The 23306-nt window shown below is 36.0% G+C and overlaps 1 protein-coding gene across 1 annotated transcript; it reads left to right on the forward strand.

The window, feature by feature from the left end:
* Positions 1-1109: 1109 nt before the first annotated feature.
* On the forward strand, positions 1110-22857 carry LOC123666168 (L-dopachrome tautomerase yellow-f-like). The gene is made up of 9 exons (XM_045600371.1): positions 1110-1284; positions 6260-6418; positions 8039-8194; positions 9892-10008; positions 10850-11026; positions 12977-13140; positions 17018-17201; positions 21843-21945; positions 22560-22857. Exons 1-9 carry the CDS (start codon positions 1158-1160, stop codon positions 22612-22614), a joined length of 1242 nt encoding a protein of 413 aa, XP_045456327.1. The 5' UTR covers positions 1110-1157; the 3' UTR covers positions 22615-22857.
* The last annotated feature ends 449 nt before the right edge of the window (positions 22858-23306 follow it).

Here is a 23306-nt window from a genome sequence, read left to right on the forward strand (position 1 = left end):
GCTATATTTTTAATGCCGTAACCACATAGCAAAACATATAGGTATATTGAGGAAAAAACAAAAATAATTATTTGTTTATAAAGACTGCGGTTATTTTTACACATGACAAATTGATGCAGTTCCATTAAACAAACAACAATACGGCGGAAAACGGATTATAATTCCCTATTATATATTATCCTTGTTTGAAATGTAATTATGACATTTTTGTATTTAAATTACTTTATTATGATTTAGTAGTAGAGTAAATGGTGAAAATCGACACAGTAGAAGGTTATGAAGTCGACGAAAAAAAAACCGACTTCAATTACATCAAAGAGTAATACAACGTAGTTCGACGAAAAAATAGTCAAGCAACTACGCGTTATCAAAGATTACTCAAAAAGTAGTTATCAGATCTCAATAAAATTTATATATGACCACATGATAAACATCAGCTTTCGATTAAATTAAAAATTATCAAAATCGGTATACCCAGTAAAAAGTTATTGCGGATTTTCGAGAGTTTCCCTCGATTTATCTGGGATCCTATCATCAGATCCTGGTTTCCTTATCATAGTACTAAATTAGGGATATCCCCTTTCCAACGAAAAAAGAATTATCAAAATCGATACATCCAGTAGAAAGTTATGCGGTATAATACAACGTAGGTCGACGAAAAAAGCCTCAAGTAAAAACGCATTATTAGATATAACTCGAAAAGTAGTTGTTAGATCTCAAATAAATTTAAATGGGACCAATTGGCACACACCACCTTTCGATTAAAACAAAATTTGTCGAAATCGGTCCACCCGGTCAAAAGTTCTGATGTAACATACATAAAAAAAAAAAAAAAAAAAAAAAAATACAGTCGAATTGAGAACCTCCTCCTTTTTTGGAAGTCGGTTAAAAATAAACCAAACAATTTTTTCGTCTACCTACGTTATATTACTTATGAAGTTTGGTTTATTATTCGTTTGGGGACCAAACGCAATTTTGAATAGAATATTTGTGGCGTTGTAGCTGTCATGTACAAACATCGCCTTAACCGCGAAAAGTCGAGGCCACTTAAAATGTTTATAATTATTTTAATCAGAATATTGCTAACCGGTAAACCCGGTCACTCTCACACGGTCAGTCGGGGTTAAGACTCCGTGACGTTATCGCGTGTCATCGCTATGATCAAAATTAACGTGTTAATATTATTTTCGTTATTCCACAACGGAGTTAAAAGTTTACCAAATGAAAAAATCAGTGAAGTGTTCGCTTGGAAGCAGATAAGCTACGATTTTGATGGAGTTTTGTGTGAGTAACAATAAATATTGTTGTATGATTTTTTTGTGAATTTCGGGATATTAATAATTGTGTTAATAAAGAAAAATTTACTTAACCTATCTAAGCTCAAACTTTGACCGTTTATCGGCATAATTTCGTTACAAAAAAAAACCCTAACCTATCTAACTTTAAAATTTAATTTTATATATTTTTATTTCATATTTACAGTTTGATTATTGCATGTTGTGATTACCTTTAAAAATAAACGCAATTAAATCTCCTTAATCAATTATGTAAAATTATTCTTTTTGTTTTGTTGTTGTAATTTCTGTTGGTAATCCTAATAAATAAATCGTTTACCTATTTATAATATTATTTGTTGACACTACATCACAAACCAAGCATTGTGACCTTTTTAACCGACTTCCAAAAAAGGAGGAGGTTCTCAATTCGGCTGTTTTTATTTTTATTTTTATATGTATGTTACATCAGAACTTTTGACCGTGTCGACCGATTTCGACAATTTTTTTTTTAATCGTGTGTGTCAATTGGTCCCATTTAAATTTATTTGAGATCTAACAACTACTTTTCGAGTTATATCTAATAATGCGTTTTTACTTGACGCTTTTTTCGTCGACCTACGTTGTATTATACCGCATAACTTACTACTGGATGTACCGATTTTGATAATTCTTTTTTTGTTGGAAAGGAGATATCCCTAGTTTAGTACCATGATAAGGAAACTAGGATCACAAAGAAATCGAGGGAAACTCTTGAAAATCCGCAGTAACTTTTTACTGGGTGTAGCGATTTTAATAATTTTTAATTTAATCGAAAGCTGATGTTTGTCATGTGGTCACATATAAATTTTATTGAGATCTGATAACTACTTTTTGAGTAATCTTTGATAACGCGTAGTTACTTGACTATTCGTCGATCTACGTTGTATTATTTATTACTCGTCGATGTAATTGAAGTCGGATTTTTCACATGGCCAAATATATGTAGCTCTTTCAAGAATACCTCTAAAGAAATCATGTTTGTATTATCTAATGATAAAAAAGCTGTGAACGTTGTATTATATTATAAAGACATTCAGTCTTATATTTAGTACTAGCTGTGCCCGCGGCTTCGCCCGCGTATAAATCAGTGTGTCACAAAGTTTTCCCGGCAAACTTCCATTGAAACTCTCATCAAAATCGGCTTAGCCGTTCCGTAAACCTTCCTCTTAAAGCCCTCTCTCCATGGGTGAAACCGCATGACAATCCGTTCAGGAGATTTTGAGGGAACTGATCACATACGCTTTTGTTTTATAATACACTAACTGTTGCCCGCGACTACGTCCGCGTGGTTATGAAGATATGCATTACTGTTAAGATGCTTAATGCAAATTATTTTTTTATTTTAGTCACTTGAAATGCTTATTACTGAGTAACTTTTTCAAAGGCACAATTTAATATAATTTAATAGCTATTTTTATAAAACCTCTCTATACACCACATTTTTATTTATTTATCTTCAGGCTACAGTATAAATAACCTATCAGGCGAACTTATAGCTGCTGTATATGTTTCATACAAACTATCAACCCCAACTAAACCCCCTTAGCGGTGGAATATCTCAAAATCCGTTCTTAGTGGACGTCTACTAACTATAATCTACCCCCCTGCCAAATTTCATCTTTGTCGATACCTCTCGATATATCTATATACTCAAATACCGCTCGATGGTGAGTCAGTGACCTTTCTCTTTTATATATATAGATTACGATGTATTATTTGGACACTTCCTCACCATCTATAAAGCATACACTTTAAATTTCAAGTCTCTTACTTCAAAAACATAGGACTTTTATACAAACTTCCAACCCCCGTTTTATCCCCTTAGGGATTGATTTTCGTAAAATTCGTTCTCAGCGGATGTTTACGCTCTATAAGGAACCTATTTGCCAAATTTCAAGTTTCTAGCTGTTATAGTTTCGGAGATTTCGTGATGAGTGAGTCAACCTACCATACCCCGTTTTAACCCCAAAAGGGAGTTGATTTCTAAAGATACATTATCTGAACAACTTCTCACCATCTAAAGAGCGTACATTTTAAATTTCAAGTCTCTTACTTCAAAAACATAGGACTTTCATACAAACTTTCAACCCCCGTTTTACCCCCTTAGGGGTCGATTTTCGTAAAATCCGTTCTTAACGGATGCCTACGTCTTAAAAGGAGCCTACTTGCCAAATTCCAAGTTTGTAGGTGTTATAGTTCCGGAGATTTCGTGATGAGGGAGTAAACCTATCATCCCCCGTTTTAACCCCAAAAGGGAATTGCTGTCTAAAGATACATTATTTGGACACCTTTTCACTATCTAAAGAGCGTACATTTTAAATTTCAAGTCTCTTACTTCAAAAACATAGGACTTTCATACAAACTTTCAACCCCTGTTTTACCCCCTTAGGGGTCGATTTTCGTAAAATCCGTTCTTAGCGGATGCCTACGTCCTATAAGAAGCCTACTTGCCAAATTTCAAGTTTGTAGGTGTTATAGTTTCGGAGATTTCGTGATGAGTGAGTGACCTTTCGCTTTTATATATATTATAGATTAGCATTGCCCGTGCGAAGCCGGGGCGGGTCGCTAGTAAAATAATAAAAAAAATTGCAATAAAAAACCATTAAGATGTGATACCTGTGCTATCGTAGTCTACTTAAACATATACATTACTAGCTAGCCTGGCGAACTTCGTATCCGTTCCGTCTTCGGCCTGTAGTTTAAAGCCAGCAGTTGGATAGTTATCTCGCCATCAGTCGGTTTTTTAAGTTCCAAGGTGGTAGTGGAACGGTGTTGTCCCTTAGTCGCCTCTTACGACATCCACGGGAAGAGAGGGGGTGGCTACATTCTTTACTGCCGTAACCACAAAGCGAGTTAGTTATGTACCTTGAAGCTTCATCGAAATATTCCTTCCATTCTTTCCGACACATGCCCTTTAATGAGCCCAGTACTTCCGAAAAGTGTAAACATTGTATTCCCAGACCTCATCACTGCATTATTACCTATCTTTCTGTTTTTGTGTAATAATTTCATACATTGTTTGCATGATAATTAACTTTTAATCAAGGTGACTCAATATTTATAGTGTTAATGTATCCTACCATTAGGTATGGGTTCTGGGTTATAGTATTCGCATGGATAATAAAATCCCACAATTTTTTTTTACAATTATCGTAACATAAAAGTTCTTATTAAAAAAATATAGATAAAGCGTATTAGGTATTCGGTGCAGGATTACCTACATAGTTGATAAACGTGTAGACTTACGACGCTGTATTTCATGCAAAATATTACTGATTTTGTACTCAAAAACAGTTTATATATTACTAGCGACCCGCTCCGGCTTCGCACGGGTATAAAATATAATTATAGCCTATGTCATTCACTGAAAAAATGATTAAAATCGATCCAGTAGTTTTGATTTATTCATTACTGCCCGTAGCCCGCACGCGTTAACTTAGAGTAAAAGCCGGCCGGAACCGCCGCAAACGCTACGTATCGCGATTTTTAAATCTGTAATATCTTCGAAAATATTCATTTAAATCATATGCTGTAAAGGGACATATAGATCTATATGTCATTCACTGAAAAAATGATTAAAATCGATCCAGTAGTTTTGATTTATTCATTACTGCCCGTGGCCCGCACGCGTTAACTTAGAGTAAAAGCCGGCCGGAACCGCCGCAAACGCTACGTACCGCGATTTTTAAATCTGTAATAGCTTCGAAAATATTCATTTAAATCATATGCTGTAAAGGGCCATATAGATCTATATTAAATAAAAAATATATTTAAGGTATTTAATTGGATAAGGATTAACGCTGTATTGGTTAAAATCGCTTTGAAAATTAGCCATTATTTGTCGTAAAAAGTAAATGACAAAAAAATGTTATTGTGGGATATCCATAAGAGATAGGTATACACCATCGCGGAGTTTTTTGTAGACCTTTTCAATGTGTACAATACTTAGTACATTATTTTGATAAATCTCGTAGGGTTCAGCCTGCGTTTGCAATTTAAGCGAAAAAAATAATTATTATTTACGACATAACATTAGAAAACTCAAAAATAACAGTATTTCTCCACTATTTAATGGATGTTATTATACATATAAACCTTCCTCTTGAATCAATCTATCTATTAAAAAGAACCGCATCAAAATCTGTTGCGTAGTTTTACAGATTTAAGCGTACATACATGTGCAGGGACAGAGAAAGCGACTTTGTTTTATACTATGTAGTGATTTTTAAAAGAGTAACTGCGAAGTTTCTTGCAGAATGTTCTCTACAGAATCTACATTTCCAATCGGTGGTAGATTCACTTTTAAAAATAATAATCACTTAAAAAGTTTTAATTTGTAAAATGACGATTGGAAAGTGTTTTGAAAAATTGCTTTTGAAGCCTCTTTTAATAAAGTTATTTTTGATTTTGATCTATTGATTTAGTTATTGTTCAGTTCCCAGAGTTATAAAAATAAGTAAATTCCTAAAATAAAAGTAGCCAGATACTATTTTCATTCAGCGCCATCTAGTGGCGCTTGTTCACAAGTTAAGCGGTTGTCTTTTTAGCGCCATCATCTAGTAGCGATTATCTCAAAACTACAATCTCTAGTGCCATCTAGTAGTGACTGTCCACAAGCTAAACGTTTATCCTTTTAGCGCCATCTAGTTACGAGTGTCGAAAATCTACTAGAAATTTTAACGCGATCTAGCGGCACAGTTATTAATTGAAGCCCGTCTAATTTTCAGCGCCATCTAGTAGTAGTAGTGGTATTTTCTTTAGTACAACGTAATATATTGTATTATAGGTACTGCCCGAGACTTCGTTCGCGTGGAATTTACATAAAAAGTTATTGTTATATTTTTATTTTATGTAACTTGTATATATGAACCTTTTTGATGTAAATAAATAAACCTAAGTAATTTTTTTCAATGACATTAAAACATAATATTCTCCGTTTTCAGATTATCAAAACTCTGACGTAAAGAAAATTCCAAACGGCGTCCACTTTGACCAAGACTTGACCGATTCTGAGAAGTTCTTCATTCAGTACAACAACGTGCCCGTCGGCGTAGAAGTGTACGGTAGTAAAGTGTTTGTCACCGTGCCGAGGCGTCGTCATGGTAACGAAGCAGGAACTGCACTTACCTATATCCACTAAACCGAATCAGCCAGTAAATCTATACTAATATTATAAAGCTGAAGAGATTGTTTGTTTGTTTGTTTGCACGCGCTAATTTCCGGAACTACTGGTCCGAATTGAAAAATTGTTTTAGTGCTAGATAGCCTATTTGTCGAGGAAGGCTATGGGCTATATATCATCACGCTAAGACCAATAGGAGCGGAGCAAGCCACTTGAAAGTTTCCGCTGCGTGCGCTGCAATTTAGCAAAAATCATGTATGACAGAATTGTTCCTATTCCACGCGGACGAAGTCGCGCGCAGAAGCTAGTTTTTTATACGACGAAGTGACAAAAGATCGTACGTAACGTGCACACCAGATGGTAAGCGATTATCGTAGCCTATGGACGACTGGACCACCCCTACCTCTGATGTTTACCAGGATCTCCTTATGTATGGCTCCTACCTTACTCATACAGGATATAAAGCTACCCGAGAGCGGTATTATTTGGCTGCCATCTCTTTAAAGGTTTGGACTATAACTAGTTTGTACGATTTTATTTTTGTGCTACCCACACATTAGGAAATTCTAAACATTTTTTAATATCATATCAAAAATCTAATATAACTAGTTTTCGAGCAGGATATATCCTGCTGCTGCCTACCTTAAATATCCTATCACTGGGCAAATGTTGGTTCTACGTACAGAAAAGGATTTGTAACTTTATTCACCACGCTGCTCCACTGCGGGTTGGCGGATAAGTTCCCTACTATGAGTAAAGATCGCCAGGTATTTATGATAACAACCAGGACCGATGGCTTAATGTGTTCTTCGGCACACGGTGGGGAGACCCACAAAGACACATGTAAACTGGACAGAAATATTTATACATAGACATATGTCCATCGAGAGCCGGAAACGAACCCACAAACCGCTGGTATTCTCACCACTACACCGAGCGGTTGTTGCTGACAACTCATAAACAATTGTGATTGTTATCAAAGAAAAAAATCGATTTTGATTAACATCGACAACGAATAAAATGAGAACGTCATAAATGTGTATTGTTTTCTAATGTTTACGCGAATTTCGTTGATTATAATGAAACAAATTTTTCGGATGTTATCGCGATTTATTAAGGTTTTTAAATGCCCGAAGTTTCGGATACTTTACAGCAACCGTGGTCACGGGAGGACCTTCATCATCAATGCTGTCGAAGTCATGTAAATACGCATTATTAGATGTAGCTCAAAGGAGACTCTCAAGATCTCGGTCAAATAGAACCACATCATTAGTACCATTCAAAAACTTAATAATTGTGTTTGCGTTGCGTTGTTTGTGTTGATGATGCCATCATCAGATCCTGGTTTCCTTATCATGGTACCGCCCTTGGGATATCTCCTTTCCAACAAAATAAGAATCATCAAAAATCGGTTTATAAACGACGAAGTTACCCGCAAACACATAAAAAATATGTATACGGTCGAATTGAGTAACCTCCTCTGTCTTTGAAGTCGGTTAAAATAGAAACATCAAAATCAGTACATCCAGTTTAGTCGGTTAAAAAGTGTATTTGAGTGAAACAATGTTCAATAAGTTTCTAAGACTACACCTGTATGCAGGTATCCCATCAACGCTCAACTACGTGGAGAGGACCTCAAAGTCACCAGCTCTGAAGCCGTACCCCAACAGCGAGGGTCTGGTCTCCGTGTACAGGCCGAGGGTTGACGCGTGTGACAGACTGTGGGTGGTTGACACTGGGCTTTTGGAAGTACCGGGTATGAGTAATCCTTATTTAGTAACAAACAATGGAAAAAAAATCGACGACGCGTTAGCGCATTTGACTATTGCATTAGCGGTTACGAATTCTATTCCCGCACAGGGGATACTTAGCGCTGGATACATTTGTATTATATACACTATATTTGCATGCCTGTGTGTTTCCGGACCCCTACCCGCTGTCTGTATGCTTAGATCCTTAAAACTACGCAACGGATTTTGATGCAGTTTTCTTTAGTAAATAGAGTGATTCCAGAGGAAGCTTTATATGTGTATAATAAACACATAATAATAAACATTTTTTGAATAATATAATAATAATAATCATCATCATCATCACTTCAGCCTATGGCAGTCCACTGTTGGACATAGGCCGCGCAAGCGGTAAGTTCGCGCCAGACATCCCGTTTTTCCGCAATCACTAACTAACTAAACTAATTCTTCAACAGAGACTTATCGCCTCTCTTAAAGAACAGCACCACCACAGTCCTGGACCACGCCTCCGGCGTGGTACCTCGGTGGATGACGGCGTTAAAGAGTCTTGCCAAGGCTTTTAGGACAGGTCGCCCTGCGGCTTTAACGCATAATATAGTAGAGGAACACTAATCGTTTTAGAGGTTTCTAATGTGATGTCGTAAATAAACACAGTTTTTGCGCTTACATTGCAAATATTTATTTTATATTTTATATTTAGTATCAGCATTGCACCCGTGCGAAGCCGAGGCGGGTCGCTAGTAAAATATGTATGTCATACGAATATGATAAATGCACTATTTTGTGAGGATGGTTATTTGTTAATCAATGTCTTAAAACTACTGAACTGATTTTAATGAAACTTGGTACGTAGATACCCGGAGATTCAGAAAAAGATGTAGGTATTAATAGTATTTTATCTCGACATTTTTGAGAGATCCGAAATTACGCGGATTAAACCGCAAGGTGCAGCTAGTGATTTGATTTATTTAATCTTGCGTGTTTCATCTCTCTATACAACCTGTTTTATAAACTGGCGTCCTTCGATGTCCTTAAATCAATATTATAACCTATATATGCAACTTACTTGCCCTAAAATAAAAAATAATAAAATTAATTATTACCGTCGTGTGTACGTTAGTGTCGTCTCAATGACCGAGTCACCTGAGTCTTACAGTTAAGTCGATTATTTCTAGGCATTTATTCCACGTCTATTATAATTTTTTTACTAATTCGGACATTTGAAAGTTACGTAATAACGACTTATAGGTACTTGTGACTGATTTGCTTTTTCACTGTAATTTCGGGTATAGTATGCCTCCATGTGGTTCTATATGGCCCTAAACGGACGCTAGTTTAATAACACGTTGCGTAGTGTCGACATGTCGACGCCGCGTTGGCGCAACGGTTACAGTCATGGATTGTACCTGTTGCGTTGGCGGTTGCGGGTTCGATCCCCGCACATGACAAACATTTGTATTGGCCATACAGGTATCTGCCGTGGTCTGGGTGTTTGTGCAGTGCTTGTGTGTCTCCCCACCGTGCCTCGGAGAGCACGTTAAGCCGTCGGTCCCGGTTGTTACCGCATTGGAGCAGCGTGGTGGATTAAGCTCTGATCCTTCTCCTACATGGGGAAAGAGGCCTGTGCCCAGTAGTGGGATATTACAGGCTGAAGCGTAGTGTTATTTCTTTTAAAGATAAAAAAATAAGTTTTATTTTTCAGGCAACCGAACACAAGTGCAGAAGCCAGCGATTGTTATATTTGACTTAGAGACAGACAAGCAAATCTTTAGATACGAGCTGAAGGATACGGATCTCGTCAACGAGAGGACTCCTGGAGGTGAATTTATTTAATAAAAATTAATAAATGTGACGTACACACAAGTATAAATACAAACACATAACATACAAACACATAATATGATAATACATATTATAAATAAGCATGTATGTTACACACAGACTCAGGGGCGGCAAACAATCAAAATCAATATCAAAAATAGCTTTATTCAAATAGGTTTCAAAAGCACCTTCGAATCGTCATTTTACAAATTAAAATTTTATTTATTTTAAAAGTGAAGCTATCACCCGAATCGGTGGTAGCTTTACTTTTAACAATAATAATCACTTTAAAATTTTAATTTGCAAAATGATGAAAGTGTTTTGGTATTGGTGCCTGGCTGTTGTAATAAAGTTGTTCTTTATTTTGATAATCGCCAACGGGCAAGTCACTAATTATTTTTAGTACTTGTAAATATAACTGTACATACAACAAAGTGTTGTTAGTAATTACTATTAAATTATGAAACAGTCTGTCCTTACCTATCAGAAAGAGTTAAATTACTATTGACTGTATCAATGTTACTATGATATTTTGGAACAAAAATTTGGTATTTTTGACGTGACAACGTCTAATAATACGATGAATGCCAGCTGCATGCACGAAAAAGCGTGACACGTTGCGTTACGCCAATTGTCCCGTTACGCCCATTGTACGCTTGCGTCGCATCTGTGCGTCCGAAAAGATGTTTTGTTATGACGTTGTCACGTTAAACTATCGTCCGTAAACCAACTTTACAGACAACCAATTTTTTTACTTGTTTTTTTTTTACTTGTTTTTTTTTTACTTGTTTTTTTTTTACTTGTTTTTTTTTTGTTGAGAATTTATAAATAATTTCCAGGTTTAACATCGATCACGATTGACGTCACTAAAAATAACTGCGACGACGCGTACGCTTACATCAACGACTTAGCGACGGTGGGGATGATTGTCTTCTCGTTGAAGTCCAAGAACAGTTGGAGACTCAGTCATCCCAGCTTCGCGTACGATGAAACTTATTTAAACTTTACCGTTGCTGGTAAGTCTGACCGCCATATTGTCTACCGCACGTCGAGCTTGGCCAACTTTTACAAATGTGGAGTACAGTAAGAATTCATCATTACAGCCTATACAGTCCACTGCTGGACATAGGCCTCCACAAGTTTGCGCCAAAAATAACGTGAACTCATGTGTTTTGCCCATAGTCACCACGCTGGGCAGGCGGGTTGGTGACCGCAGGGTTGGCTTTGTCGCACCGAAGACGCTGCTGCCCGTCTTCGGCCTGTGTATTTCAAAGCCAGCAGTTGGATGGTTATCTCGCCACCGGTCGGCTTTTTAAGTTCCAAGGTGGTAGCGGAACTGTGTTATCCCTTAGTCGCCTCTTACGACACCCACGGGAAGAGAGGGGGTGGCTGTATTCTTTAGTACCGTAGCCACACAGTACAGTAAGAATTATCTTCCTCGAAATCATAAGAAGGCCAGCTGGAGAAATGTTCCAATCTTATAACTCGGTATCATATAATACTACCCTCAAATAATGTTGTTTTCATGTTGTGCGTAAGGTAGTCAGTTCCTGGAGACTCGCTATGTGGACAAGGGGTTAGGGTCCTGTTGCAAGTGTTCATAGATTACAATAACAGGTGACCATAGTTCGTTTGCCACATTTATGGTACAAAATAATATAGTTGTGTGACTGACTTAGACGGAGGACGTGCAATATAATAAAACCTGCTGACACAATTTTTTGTCTAAATATTTTTTTTTATTTTATTAATTATTATTAAAATTAATAATATACAATTAATTATTTTGTGAATATTTCAAGTGCCTACCTGTTACAATTTATATATAAAAATGGGCAAAAAATGACGTTTTTTGTACGGGAACCCCGTTAAATATTTATTTTATTTTGTTTTTAGAATTCGTTGTTATAGCGGCAACAGAAATATATAATTTGTGACAATTTGAACTGACGGACGGACGGACGGACTGATAGCGAGGTCTTAGTAATAGGGTCCCGTTTTTATCCTTTGGGTACGGAACCCTAAAAACGGACACATTGAAGTTGTGGAACAGTTCTCGATCAGCAATGTTGTCGAGAAGTTGAGCTGAATTGTGTTGAGTGGCTAAATATATTTATTCTTCATAAGAAGGGTTTCATTTTACAGTTTTTAATAAAGTAGCGAATTCGTAGTTATTCTAGTAGTAGGGCCATATTTTAAATTTAGAATGGGTAGGCGGGCCAGATTCGAATTAAAAAAATGCTGACCCAGCAAACGTTGTTTTGCCATATATATTATTAACCCCTTAATTCTCCCCCTTTCTTGTAACTTAGGGGTATGAAAAATAGATGTTCGATTCTCAGATTTACCTAATATGCACACAAAATTTCATGAGAATCGGTCAAGCCGGTTCGGAGGAGTTTAACTACAAACACCGCGACACGAGAATTTTATATATTCATCATTACAGCCTATCACAGTTCACTGCTGGACATAGGCCTCCACAAGTTTACGCAAAAATGGCGTGAACTCATGTGTGTTGCCCATAGTCGCCACGCTGGGCAGGCGGGTTGGTGACCGCAGTACTGGCTTTGTCGCACCGAAGACGCTGCTGCCCGTCTTCGGCCTGTGTATTTCAAAGCCAGCAGTTGGATGGTTATCCCGCCATCGGTCGGCTTTTAAGTTCCACGGTGGTAGCGGAACTGTGTTATCCCTTAGTCGCCTCTTACGACACCCACGGGAAGAGAGGGGGTGGCTAAATTCTTTAGTACCGTAGCCACACAGTACTTTTAATTGTATATATTATAATTTTATATATTAGATATAGTATATAATCTACGGTTGTTAAAGAACATATTGTGATCGCGGACCGTATCTTTGATATCCCTGTCCAGATAGATTATAGAAACTGGCCGTAGAAAATTTAGCACAAACAAAAATAACTCTTGTATAGTATGTACCAAGGTATCAATATTCCTTTTTTCAAGGTTATACAATCAACTGGAGGGACAGTCTATTCAGTATTGCGCTATCGGAACCTGACGACGAGGGGCATCGCACTGCATACTACCATCCACTCGTGTCTCCTTTAGAGTTTTCCGTCAACACGAAATATTTGAAAAGTGGAAAACCGATAGACCGTTATGTGAAAGTAAGTTTTATTTATAAAGCATTTTTTTGTGAATATAATAATTATTTATATCGAAATAAAATATAGCCTATCTTTCAAGTTGGATCAAACTGCACACGGTGTGCAAAGATTAAAAAAGTAGTTTAGGAGTCCATTGCTGACAAATAACAACGTGACGCGTAATTTATATAGATTAAAAATATTTAAACTTCTAGGTCACAACAAGGTCACAATAACTGACTGTGCAACAATTGTGTTTATTTTCAATGAAAAAACAAAACCGACATTAGATATTTAAAATCGATAAGTGCGGTCGGACTGAGTACGGTTTAAACAATTTTAACCGACTTCAAAAAGGAGGATGTTATCAATTCGAATGTAGTTTATATGTGTCACCTCATAGCCGGCCACTTACAGGTGTACCGATTATGATGATTTTTTTAAAATCGAAAGCTGGTGTTTGCTATGCAGTCTCATTTAAATTTGATTGAAATCTGATGAGTACTTTTTGAGTTATCTATATATTAATACGTGATGCAAAAACTTTGTACCCCTTTTTACGAAAATTTCGCGAACGGAGAAGTATGAAATTTCGCACACTTATAGTTTATACAGAGAAGGAGTGCAGCTAATATATATTTTTAATTATGCATAAAAAATACATTAAATCAATAAAACAGACATTACACACACTACTACGTATCTTTCACACACACGCATTTATACTATTTTGTTTAAATTTCGAACTAATTTCGACCACTGAATGACCACTACTCTCTATATAATAATGCGTATTTATTTGACTATTCTTTCGTCTACCAACGATATATTATTGTTGGTCGATGTAATTGAAGTCAGGTTTTTGTAAGTAAAACTTCTGTACGCTCGCTTGACTTGGGGAGTAAGCTATAAGTATATAAGTGTATAATCTATGGAGTAAGCTTTTGAATGCGTGATAAGAGCGTTGCGAAAAGTGCAAAGAGTAAAGCAAACGAAGCAAGAGGCAGAGGTGCGAGCACACATTGTCTTTCTCTCTTTCTCTCATAGCTACGTTTCGCACAGAGCAGCTCTATTATACCAGTATATAAGCGTATATCTATGGTCTATTGTGCAGGTCTGTTGCTAAAGAACTTTTACTTCAGTCGCGTGGTGTAAAACACACTCGTGTTTTCTTCAAAAACAATTAAATGATACGACGTTTGTGTTCAATCAACAAAAAGCCTATTGATTTTAATCGGAAGTTCTAGGAAACTACTAGGAAAGTCAGCAATTTTACGATGAAATAAATACATCAAGTAATTGTAAATTTATTTACTGTAACAATAACCAAACATACACTCCAAATCTCGACTCACGAAACTAAGAGCCCCGTATTTTTTTTACTTTTTTTTTTTCATTAGCACATGTCGTTAGTCTTTTAGTTTTTGATTGTTTATAAGTAATCGTTTGTTCATTGATTGTTTAAGAAGATATATTTAAAATGTGCCCTCATGCTAGTGGCGGCTTATCCAAAACATTGATTCTTACAAAACCAATTTTATTAAATTAATGACTAAAAATTAAAAATTCGTATTTTTAGTGTCATCTAGTAGAACTGGTACAAAAACTAAAACATTAACTATCAGTGACTGAAGTCAATCTAGTGGCAGTACTTTACAATCAGAAACTTGCATATTCATCGCCATCTAAGATGCAAACTGATAAACTAAGCACCTTTTAATTTTCAGCCATATTTAGTGTCCATTGTTAATAAACTAAAAAAAAATGCATTAATAGGTAGCGTTGTCTAATAATAATTATTTAGAAACAAAATTTGTCATATTACCGCCATCTAGTGACGAATGTCCACAAACTAGTACATTTTAACGCCATCTAGTGGCTTTTTTACAAAACTACTGAAAGCGTAGCGCCATCTATTGATATAATTATTACACAAATTTACATCAAAGTTTCAGCGCCATCTAGTGGCGACTGGCTCACAAGATAAACCGTTTTCGTTTCAGAGCCATCTAGTGTCGATTGTCTTAAAACTATAAACTCTAGTGCCATCTAGTGTGGACTGTCCACAAGCGAAACGGGTGTCTTTTAGCGCCATCTAGTGACAAATATCGCAAAACTCTAAATTATTTAGTGCCATCTAGTGTTGAGTTTCCACAAGCTAAATGGTTATCGTCTAGAGCCATCTAGTGGAGAGTGTCTCAAACTCCCAGAAATTCAACGCCATCTAGCGGCAAAATTATTAACTGAAGTAAGCCATCATTTCATCGCCATCTAGTAAGTGCTTATTTTCCTTAGTACAACGTATACTTAAATATTATATTATACTAGCTGACCCCCAAACGTTGTTTTGTAACCTTCTCAACCTCCCGCCCCCCCTTATGACTTAGGGGAATGAGAAATATATCTTGGCCGATTCTCAGACCTACTTCGTCCGCGTGGAATTCAACAAAAAAGTTATGGATCAGCTCGCAGAGATAAAATAAATAAATTTCTACATGACATGAAATAACACAAACGTGCTCTATTGAATACAAAAATTTTCGCGAGCAAATCTATACGTCTATTGATTGATTGGTTTTATGGGTCTATACTAATATTATGAAACTTCAGTTTATAGCTGAAGTTTTATAATATTAATATAGATTTTGTCTTCTCATTTTTTTTTTTTAATATTCTTAGGCAAAGTTTTAATAACTAAGAAAAACTCTTCATAACGCTGTTCGTAGTCGTACAACGATAGTACAAAAAGCTTAGTAAATTCTTAATAACTCTTCAGACAGAGTCCCAAATCTTCCAATTGCTCTGACTCACTCAATAATATTTTTTTTTAGTTTTGAAGAGAAAATAAAAATTTCAGATGTATTTATATATACTTTATTGCACTCAAAACATACATGTAAAAACAACATAAGAATAATATTTATGGCAAAGGTGGACTTATCTCTGAAAGAGATTTCTTCCAGTCAACCCATGGTCATGAGTAAGTGTTTAATATAGCGAGGCAAACAGTGCAAGAGGATTTACTAAGAACAGGAAAAAAAAAAACGTGAAAAAAGAAAACATAATAAATTTGATAAATCTATACATATATATTCAAATATATATATATATATACATACATATATATACATACATACATATATACATATACGTACACACATACACATACATAAACATATACAAACTCACTACAATACATACATAAATACATACATATTCTATAGATGATTACACATTTGCTAGTGAAAGCAAGTGTTTCTTTAATTTATATTTAAAGGAAACAAGGGAAGGACTAGTTCTGATGTCACTTGGGAGATTGTTCCATAGTACGGAGGCGCGTACCGTAAATGAATCTAACTTAAATTTTGTGTTACATTTCGGTATATCTAACATAGCTTCTCTGCCAGGGCGCCTGGAACGAGTAGGAGAGGGCAGGAGGTGAAATCGGGATTGAAGATACAACGGAGCATTAGGATCATGAAGGATATTTATTATTCACACTAAAAAAAATTATAGTTTTTCAGAGAAATTTTTCCACAAGGGTTATTAGGGATAACTCAGAAGCTATTAGTCAGTTTAATTTTAAATGGGACTGGATAAGCAATAGCGTTTGAATAAAAAAAGTATCGTCAAAATTGGGAGGTGCTTTCAGTAAAACGTTATAAGTAAACACATACAAAAAATGCAGTCGAATTGAGAGCCTCCTCCTTTTTTTTTGAAGTTAGTTAAAAATCCATAAAAACTCCCAAAACACTATTAAATCCTTCTTTACAAAGTGTTTTGGAGTTTTACGTCAACAAAATCCAAATTAAAGAGACTTCCAAAAATAGGACGGGGCTTTATTATCTTAAGAGTTACTGGCCATTACTCCAAATTAAATAAATTACCATTTTTGTAGCTAGTAGGTACAAAAGGACCGAATACACAAAGTGGTTCACACGCCTACCATGAAGGTCTAAAAACAATGTTCTACGCTAACGTCGCTCGAGACGCCATTTTGTGCTGGCAAGTTGAGAACAAGATGGCGCCCGAACACATCGGAATTGCTGTGCAGGATCACAAGAGATTAGTCTATATTTCAGGTATTATTTAATTACTTATTCCAATTTTAAGAAATTTGGAGGGAGTTCGTAAAAATTTGAAGTACTTAGTAGGGAATATATCCGTCAACCCGCAGTGGAGCAGCGTGGTGAATTAGCTCCTACCTCCTCCTACGTGGAGACAGAGGCCTATGTGTAGGTATCACAGCTAATAAAATCCAAAGTAATTGTTAGCACTAAATTTACACTAGGTGTCCCGCGCGACGTCTGTCGAAACTAATTTCTATTTAAATGTAAATGTTTACTTTCTTTTCGATGGTCGACGAAAAAATAGTCAAGTAAACACGCATTATTAGAGATAGCTCAAAAGGTACTCGTTAGCTCTCGATTAAATTTAATTGGGACAACCACCCAGTAATAATTATGAGGTAACACACATAAAATTTAAACAAATAAAAAAAGTTTACGTGTCAGCTCCAATGCACGACAGGAGTTTACTCCCTCAGATCGACTGTAAATAGGCACAAAAAGGCTTAATAGTCTGAGAAAAAGATTAACAGTTTATCAAATGGTAAATAAACGAATTACATAACGCCATCTATCTATCTAACGCCGAGTTGCACGAAACAAAATTAAAATTTAAGTAGAGATTAAACTAATTTAATGACAAGAATTTCATATAATCCTTGCGATTAAATTAGTTTAATCACTACTTATATTTTAATTTCTTTTCATGCAACTCAGCGTAAGATGGCGTTATTAGAAAACGTCGTTACGCTATCAATCGGAACCCTATTCGTTTTCGATAGGTGGCGTTACAAGAAACGTAATGAGGTCATTCGCTAAGTACATTTATGAAGCTTGAGATTATTGAACAAAAGAAAAACTATATTGGCGGCGACATTAAGCTAAGAGCTAAGCTGGAGACTCAAACAAGAGACTAGCAAATATTTTATATTCTGGCGAAACAACATTCCACAGATGGTTGAGAAGCAATCGCTCATTATTATTGTACATGCGTCACTGGAAAGAACCATTGGGTGCTACTCTCATATTATGTGCATTATATGGTATATGAGCTATGCTCGACATTTACCAGGTTTATCTCTTCCAGCTTTTGGATTGGTTGTTGTGCCAAATGATTATGACTTAGTTGTTTAGTCCACTTTTCTTTATAGATAAGTAGCTGATACCCGCAATTTATGAGAAAATGTCCACATATCGTCGGTGATATTCTGAAACCGCGGAATTAACAGTGTTTAAAACCGCGTAAGTTAGGTGTAGTGAATTTTACAGGAACGAAGAAAAACGTAATATTTTTACTAAACCACTTGACTTTCTATTGTTTAAACTTTTTAATTGTCAAATTATAATATTTATCTTAATATTGTAGGCATTAGCTATGTAAAATATTTACTAATGAATTAGAAAATCGACTTTCGCGGATTTATCATCACAAATAAAATCAAAATAAGATTTTTTTATGTCACTTACGCGGAATTGTCCGCCAAAATAAAACAAAAGATATAATCAAAATGTTATTACTATTTATTCAGTCAACTTCTTAATTTAATTTTTGGCACATAATTATCATTGGTACATTAGGTAATTAACATTATACAGGAAAATAACACCATAAATCCCCATAATGTTAAATCATCATTATTACAGCCTATACAGTCCACTGCTGGACATAGGCCTCCACAAGTTTACGCCAAAAATAACGTGAACCCATGGGTTTTGCCCATAGTCACCACGCTGGGCAGGCGGGTTGGTAACCGCAGGGCTGGCTTTGTCGCACCGAAGACGCTGCTGCCCGTCTTCGGCCTGTGTATTTCAAAGCCAGCAGTTGGATGGTTATCCCGCCACCGGTCGGCTTTTTAAGTCCCAAGGTGGTAGCGGAACTGTGTTATCCCTTAGTCGCCTCTTACGACACCCACGGGAAGAGAGGGGGTGGCCATATTCTTTAGTACCGTAGCCACACAGTACATAATGTTAAATAAAATAGCTCTTTAAAGCTAAGTATGTTAAAAATACCTTTTTGTAGGGTACTTACTAATTAACAGTTAAAACTAAAAATGTTTAATCAAAATGTTAAATAAAAATAAAATAAATAAAAATATTACTTCTGAATAGAATAATAATTGCACTTTGAGGTCTTTATTAAAAAATGAGATCAATGAAACTTTTCTTTTTCTTAAATGGCAAATTATCGTAAAATAAGTGGCAATCTGCAGGTATCACACTCTTTAATTGCTGTAAGTGCTGATACTTACTTTCAAATATAGGCTGTCTAGATGAATACAGGGGAGGTACATTATTTACTACAGCTGAAATAGGTTTCGGTCTCCGAGGTAGTGGGCAGAAATCATCTTTAAAGTGTTTTTTAAACTCTATTGTGCCGTTAGGATTATATTTTAAAACCCTCAGATCCACTGCGCGATCATCTCCAGCAGAACGGCCAGGACGAATGGAATCGTAAATTTGGTATTCTTTTAGACTGTAGTCTTTAAAAAAGGTGTAATCTGGTTGAAACACTTGGTATGGAGAAGGATGCTTACTGGCTTTTTTTGTAATTGAGGCATACTGAGATGGAAGGAAAATTTCAACATTTTTCAGCTTTCTTTCCACCACTGAGTGTACGGAATCAACCTCCATTTGAGTGTGACCTTTTTCTAGATACTTTTGTGTAATTGTTATATTTTTGTCTATTGCTAATCTTAGAAGGGCATTAGAAACTATTGAGTTTCTGTTCTGTGCAGTGCAGCCATCCGTCCAAATGACAACATCCCTGCAATCTTCTCCTAATAACTTAGTCAAATAATCAATAAAAAAAGATGAGTAAGTGGTAGCTCTTAAATCACAGGCGGTTTCATCGAACCAGTAGCAAGTTACATGACCCGTTGCAATATTGTATAAAGTAAAGTTGTGCACAGCTAATTTAGTCTTAAAGTATAAAGCACAAGCTGCTAGCGAAGGGCACAGCTTAACAGCCTGCAAATCAGCAGTCACAGCATGAAGAAGTCCTCTTTGAGCGCTTTGCTTGTCGCTAAGTTTTTCAGCTCGAGCCAATTCTTTCAGTTGGATGTGGTATTGGTAGTCTTCTTCAGAAACATTGCCGGCTTTATATGAACAACAATAATCACATGCATCTTTCTTGGATTGAAATAGTGCAATGTTTTGCTCATCTAAGATGTCACAAAACAACTTTCTTGAAGCTACTGGCTTAGACATTGATGATGCAAATTCTACGTACGTATTATATAGCTGAGATTTTGATTGAAATAAAGGTTCCAGATATTGTTTAGTGGTTGTTTTACGGCAGTAATGAGATGGTAACTTCGGTAATAAAGTCAGGTAATTCTTAACAGACGATTTTTTGCTTGTACTGTAATCTTGAGTAGCGGTAGTATTTAAATTAGTTGTAAGTTCTGTATTAGAGCTAGCATCATCTCTTCCTTCGCCTAACCAATAACGTACAGTCCATTCCTTTATACCCAAAGTAGCTAGAAATGTTTTCAAGCAAACTCTCTCTTTCCTCCCATTGACTTGTAAATAGTAAAATTTAGTATTAGAACATCTAGAGTTATGTCCTTTCTTCCCTCTTTGAACAGGTACTTTGTCAATCATTGAAATCACAAATATTTTCTTTTCTTGCCACGACTTACTCCAAAAATCTTCAAAAATAGATTTCTGTAAATTCTCCGTTAATTGTGAGCAAAACATTACTTTGCTTTTATTACAAAACGCTGAATAACATTTCGTTCCTATTGCTCTTTTAGGTCTTTTTTGTTTCTGAATAACGTTGTCTATTTTTTTTTAAGCCTATGTACTCTTTTCCTAACATTCTATTTTTCTTATTAATTGACACTGCCCACGAACTTCGATCAGCCTTTCTTTTTCTTGTACGTGACTCTTTGGCCACTTCAGGCTCTATTTCTCTCTCCACATACCATTCAACGTTTTCATTAGAAACAGACTCAGATGGAGTAGCAATAGGCTGTAAATTTCTTATTTCGGATAATGGAACATAATCGGGATCATTATTTACATCATCCGAAGAAAAATCTAAAGTCAGAGTTTCACAGTATGCAATGCTATCATGAACATTTTCGGATGTAGAGGCATTTGGGAAACATGACAGTTGCGTAGATTCGCGGTTTGGGCACAATAAACAATCACCTGACGTTTCGCGGTTTAAAAGACATTCGATTTCACGGCTTCCTATTGGATTTTCGGCCCGGCCAACATCACAGAAGGCAGCCAATCACTACAACGAAGCTAAGCCCGCGAAATCTCGATTTTGCTACTTTTGTAAATACGCGGTTTTAAAGACTGTTAGTTCCGCGGTTTCAGAATATCACCGACGATATATGCATATTGAACAATATATTTTTAAAAGATAATATCTTCTTCGGTATTTTTATTTTGTTTTACATAAAAACATAAACCCCAAAAATTAAAAAAAAGTACTTAGAATGGCTTAGAAAAATGGTAAGATGAATGAGGCAGAGCATCTGCGGTGGAGTGGGGGGCGGGGAGCACTGCATTTTATGACAGGTGGCGGCTTCTACCTGCTTATTATTACTAACTTCCTACATTTTGTATATTCATTGTTAATGTTACGGTACTTTTGAACTCAAAAGTAACAAATAATCTATTTATATAATTTCTTGGTTTCAGATTTGAAAGTAATCGGCGATGACGTCTGGGTACTAGTGAATAAGATGCCAGTGTTTGTGTTCTCAGCTTTTAGCGTCAACGACTACAACTTCTTCATACACAAGTAAGTTAATAAAACATAAGAATCTGGAGCAGACCGATTGGCGAAACTTTCGATCGAAGAAAAAAAGAACCATCAAAATTGGAAGACGCGTTGGCACAACGATCACAGCCATGGATTGCGCTGGCGGTTGCGGGTTCGATCCCCGCACATGACAAACATTTGTATTGGCCATACAGGTGTTTGCCGTGGTCTGGGTGTTTGTGCAGTCCTTGTGGGTCTCCCCACCGTGTCTCGGAGAGCACGTTAATCTGTCGGTCCCGGTTGTTATCATCACACCTGATAGGTATCCTTACTCATAGTATGGAATATATCCGCCAAACCGCATTGGAGCAGCGTGGTGGATTAAACTCTGATCTTTGATCTGTCTCCAACGTGTGGAAAGAGGCCTAGCAGTGGGATATTACAGGCTGAAGCGCATCAAAATCGGTATACTTGCCTAGTAATGGTCGAATTGAGAATCTTCACCTTTTTTTCAAGTCGCTCAAAAAGAGAGCATTAGTCTGTGATCTTATGTGAGGTTGAGAGACTTTTACAAACGCACTGCTCCTAATTTTGAGCAGATAATAAATAAATAAATATATTTAAAACTTTCTTTTTTGTCTGTTTGTTTTTAGGTTAAATGTATTCGATCTTTTACGGGATACGCCGTGCGGAAAGCCGTTGATATAATTATATGAACGCTGTGAATTAATTTGGACATTTTAAGGACATTTGAGAACAGTATATGGGCATGCGATGTCAGGAAACAGATGAATAATTTAACAGTTCCACTTTATCAAGAAATCGAAGATTAAATGTATATGTTAAGTGTTTAGTAAAATGGTGAGAACAATAGAGTGAAGAAATGCTTAAGACAATGAATTTAATATAAATTTTAAATTACAGATTTAAATAAACCGGAGTATTTTTTACTATGATTGTTTTTTTTTGTAACAATAACACAGTAGCTTGGTAATAAACAGCAGTGACTATTTACCAAATAACGAGTTTCATATTTGACAAATCTATATATAAGAATGAATGTTTGCCTGTATGTGCTTTCTAGAATCGTAAACTACGCATTATTTTGATCATATCATGATCTTCAGCAAAGTGTTGTGCATGAGCCCACAAATGTTTCTGAGTTCGTACGACCAAAAAAAAGAGTAGCAACGCGCACAGGGTACCGCTGGTTTGTATTATGTAAAATAGAGCAACGACTGGGGAAGTATCACAACCTTAAAACGATCCTTAGATAATTATGTACGATTTTATATTTGTGTTACCCACACATTAGGAATTCTAAACAGTTTTGAATATCATATCACGCCACGGTTCGCTTAAACCGAACATAAAAATCATCATATCAAAAATTTCGATCT

Source organism: Melitaea cinxia, chromosome 25 (assembly GCF_905220565.1).
Source record: "Melitaea cinxia chromosome 25, ilMelCinx1.1, whole genome shotgun sequence".
In the NCBI taxonomy this organism is placed as follows: domain Eukaryota; kingdom Metazoa; phylum Arthropoda; class Insecta; order Lepidoptera; family Nymphalidae; genus Melitaea; species Melitaea cinxia.

Coding starts and splice junctions, on each gene's coding strand:
- LOC123666168 (XM_045600371.1), top strand. CDS start 1,158: ATGATCAAAATTAACGTGTTAATATTATTTTCGTTATTCCACAACGGA. Junction 8,195..9,891: donor TGGGCTTTTGGAAGTACCGG/GTATGAGTAATC, acceptor TTTATTTTTCAG/GCAACCGAACACAAGTGCAG. Junction 21,946..22,559: donor TACAACTTCTTCATACACAA/GTAAGTTAATAA, acceptor GTTTGTTTTTAG/GTTAAATGTATTCGATCTTT.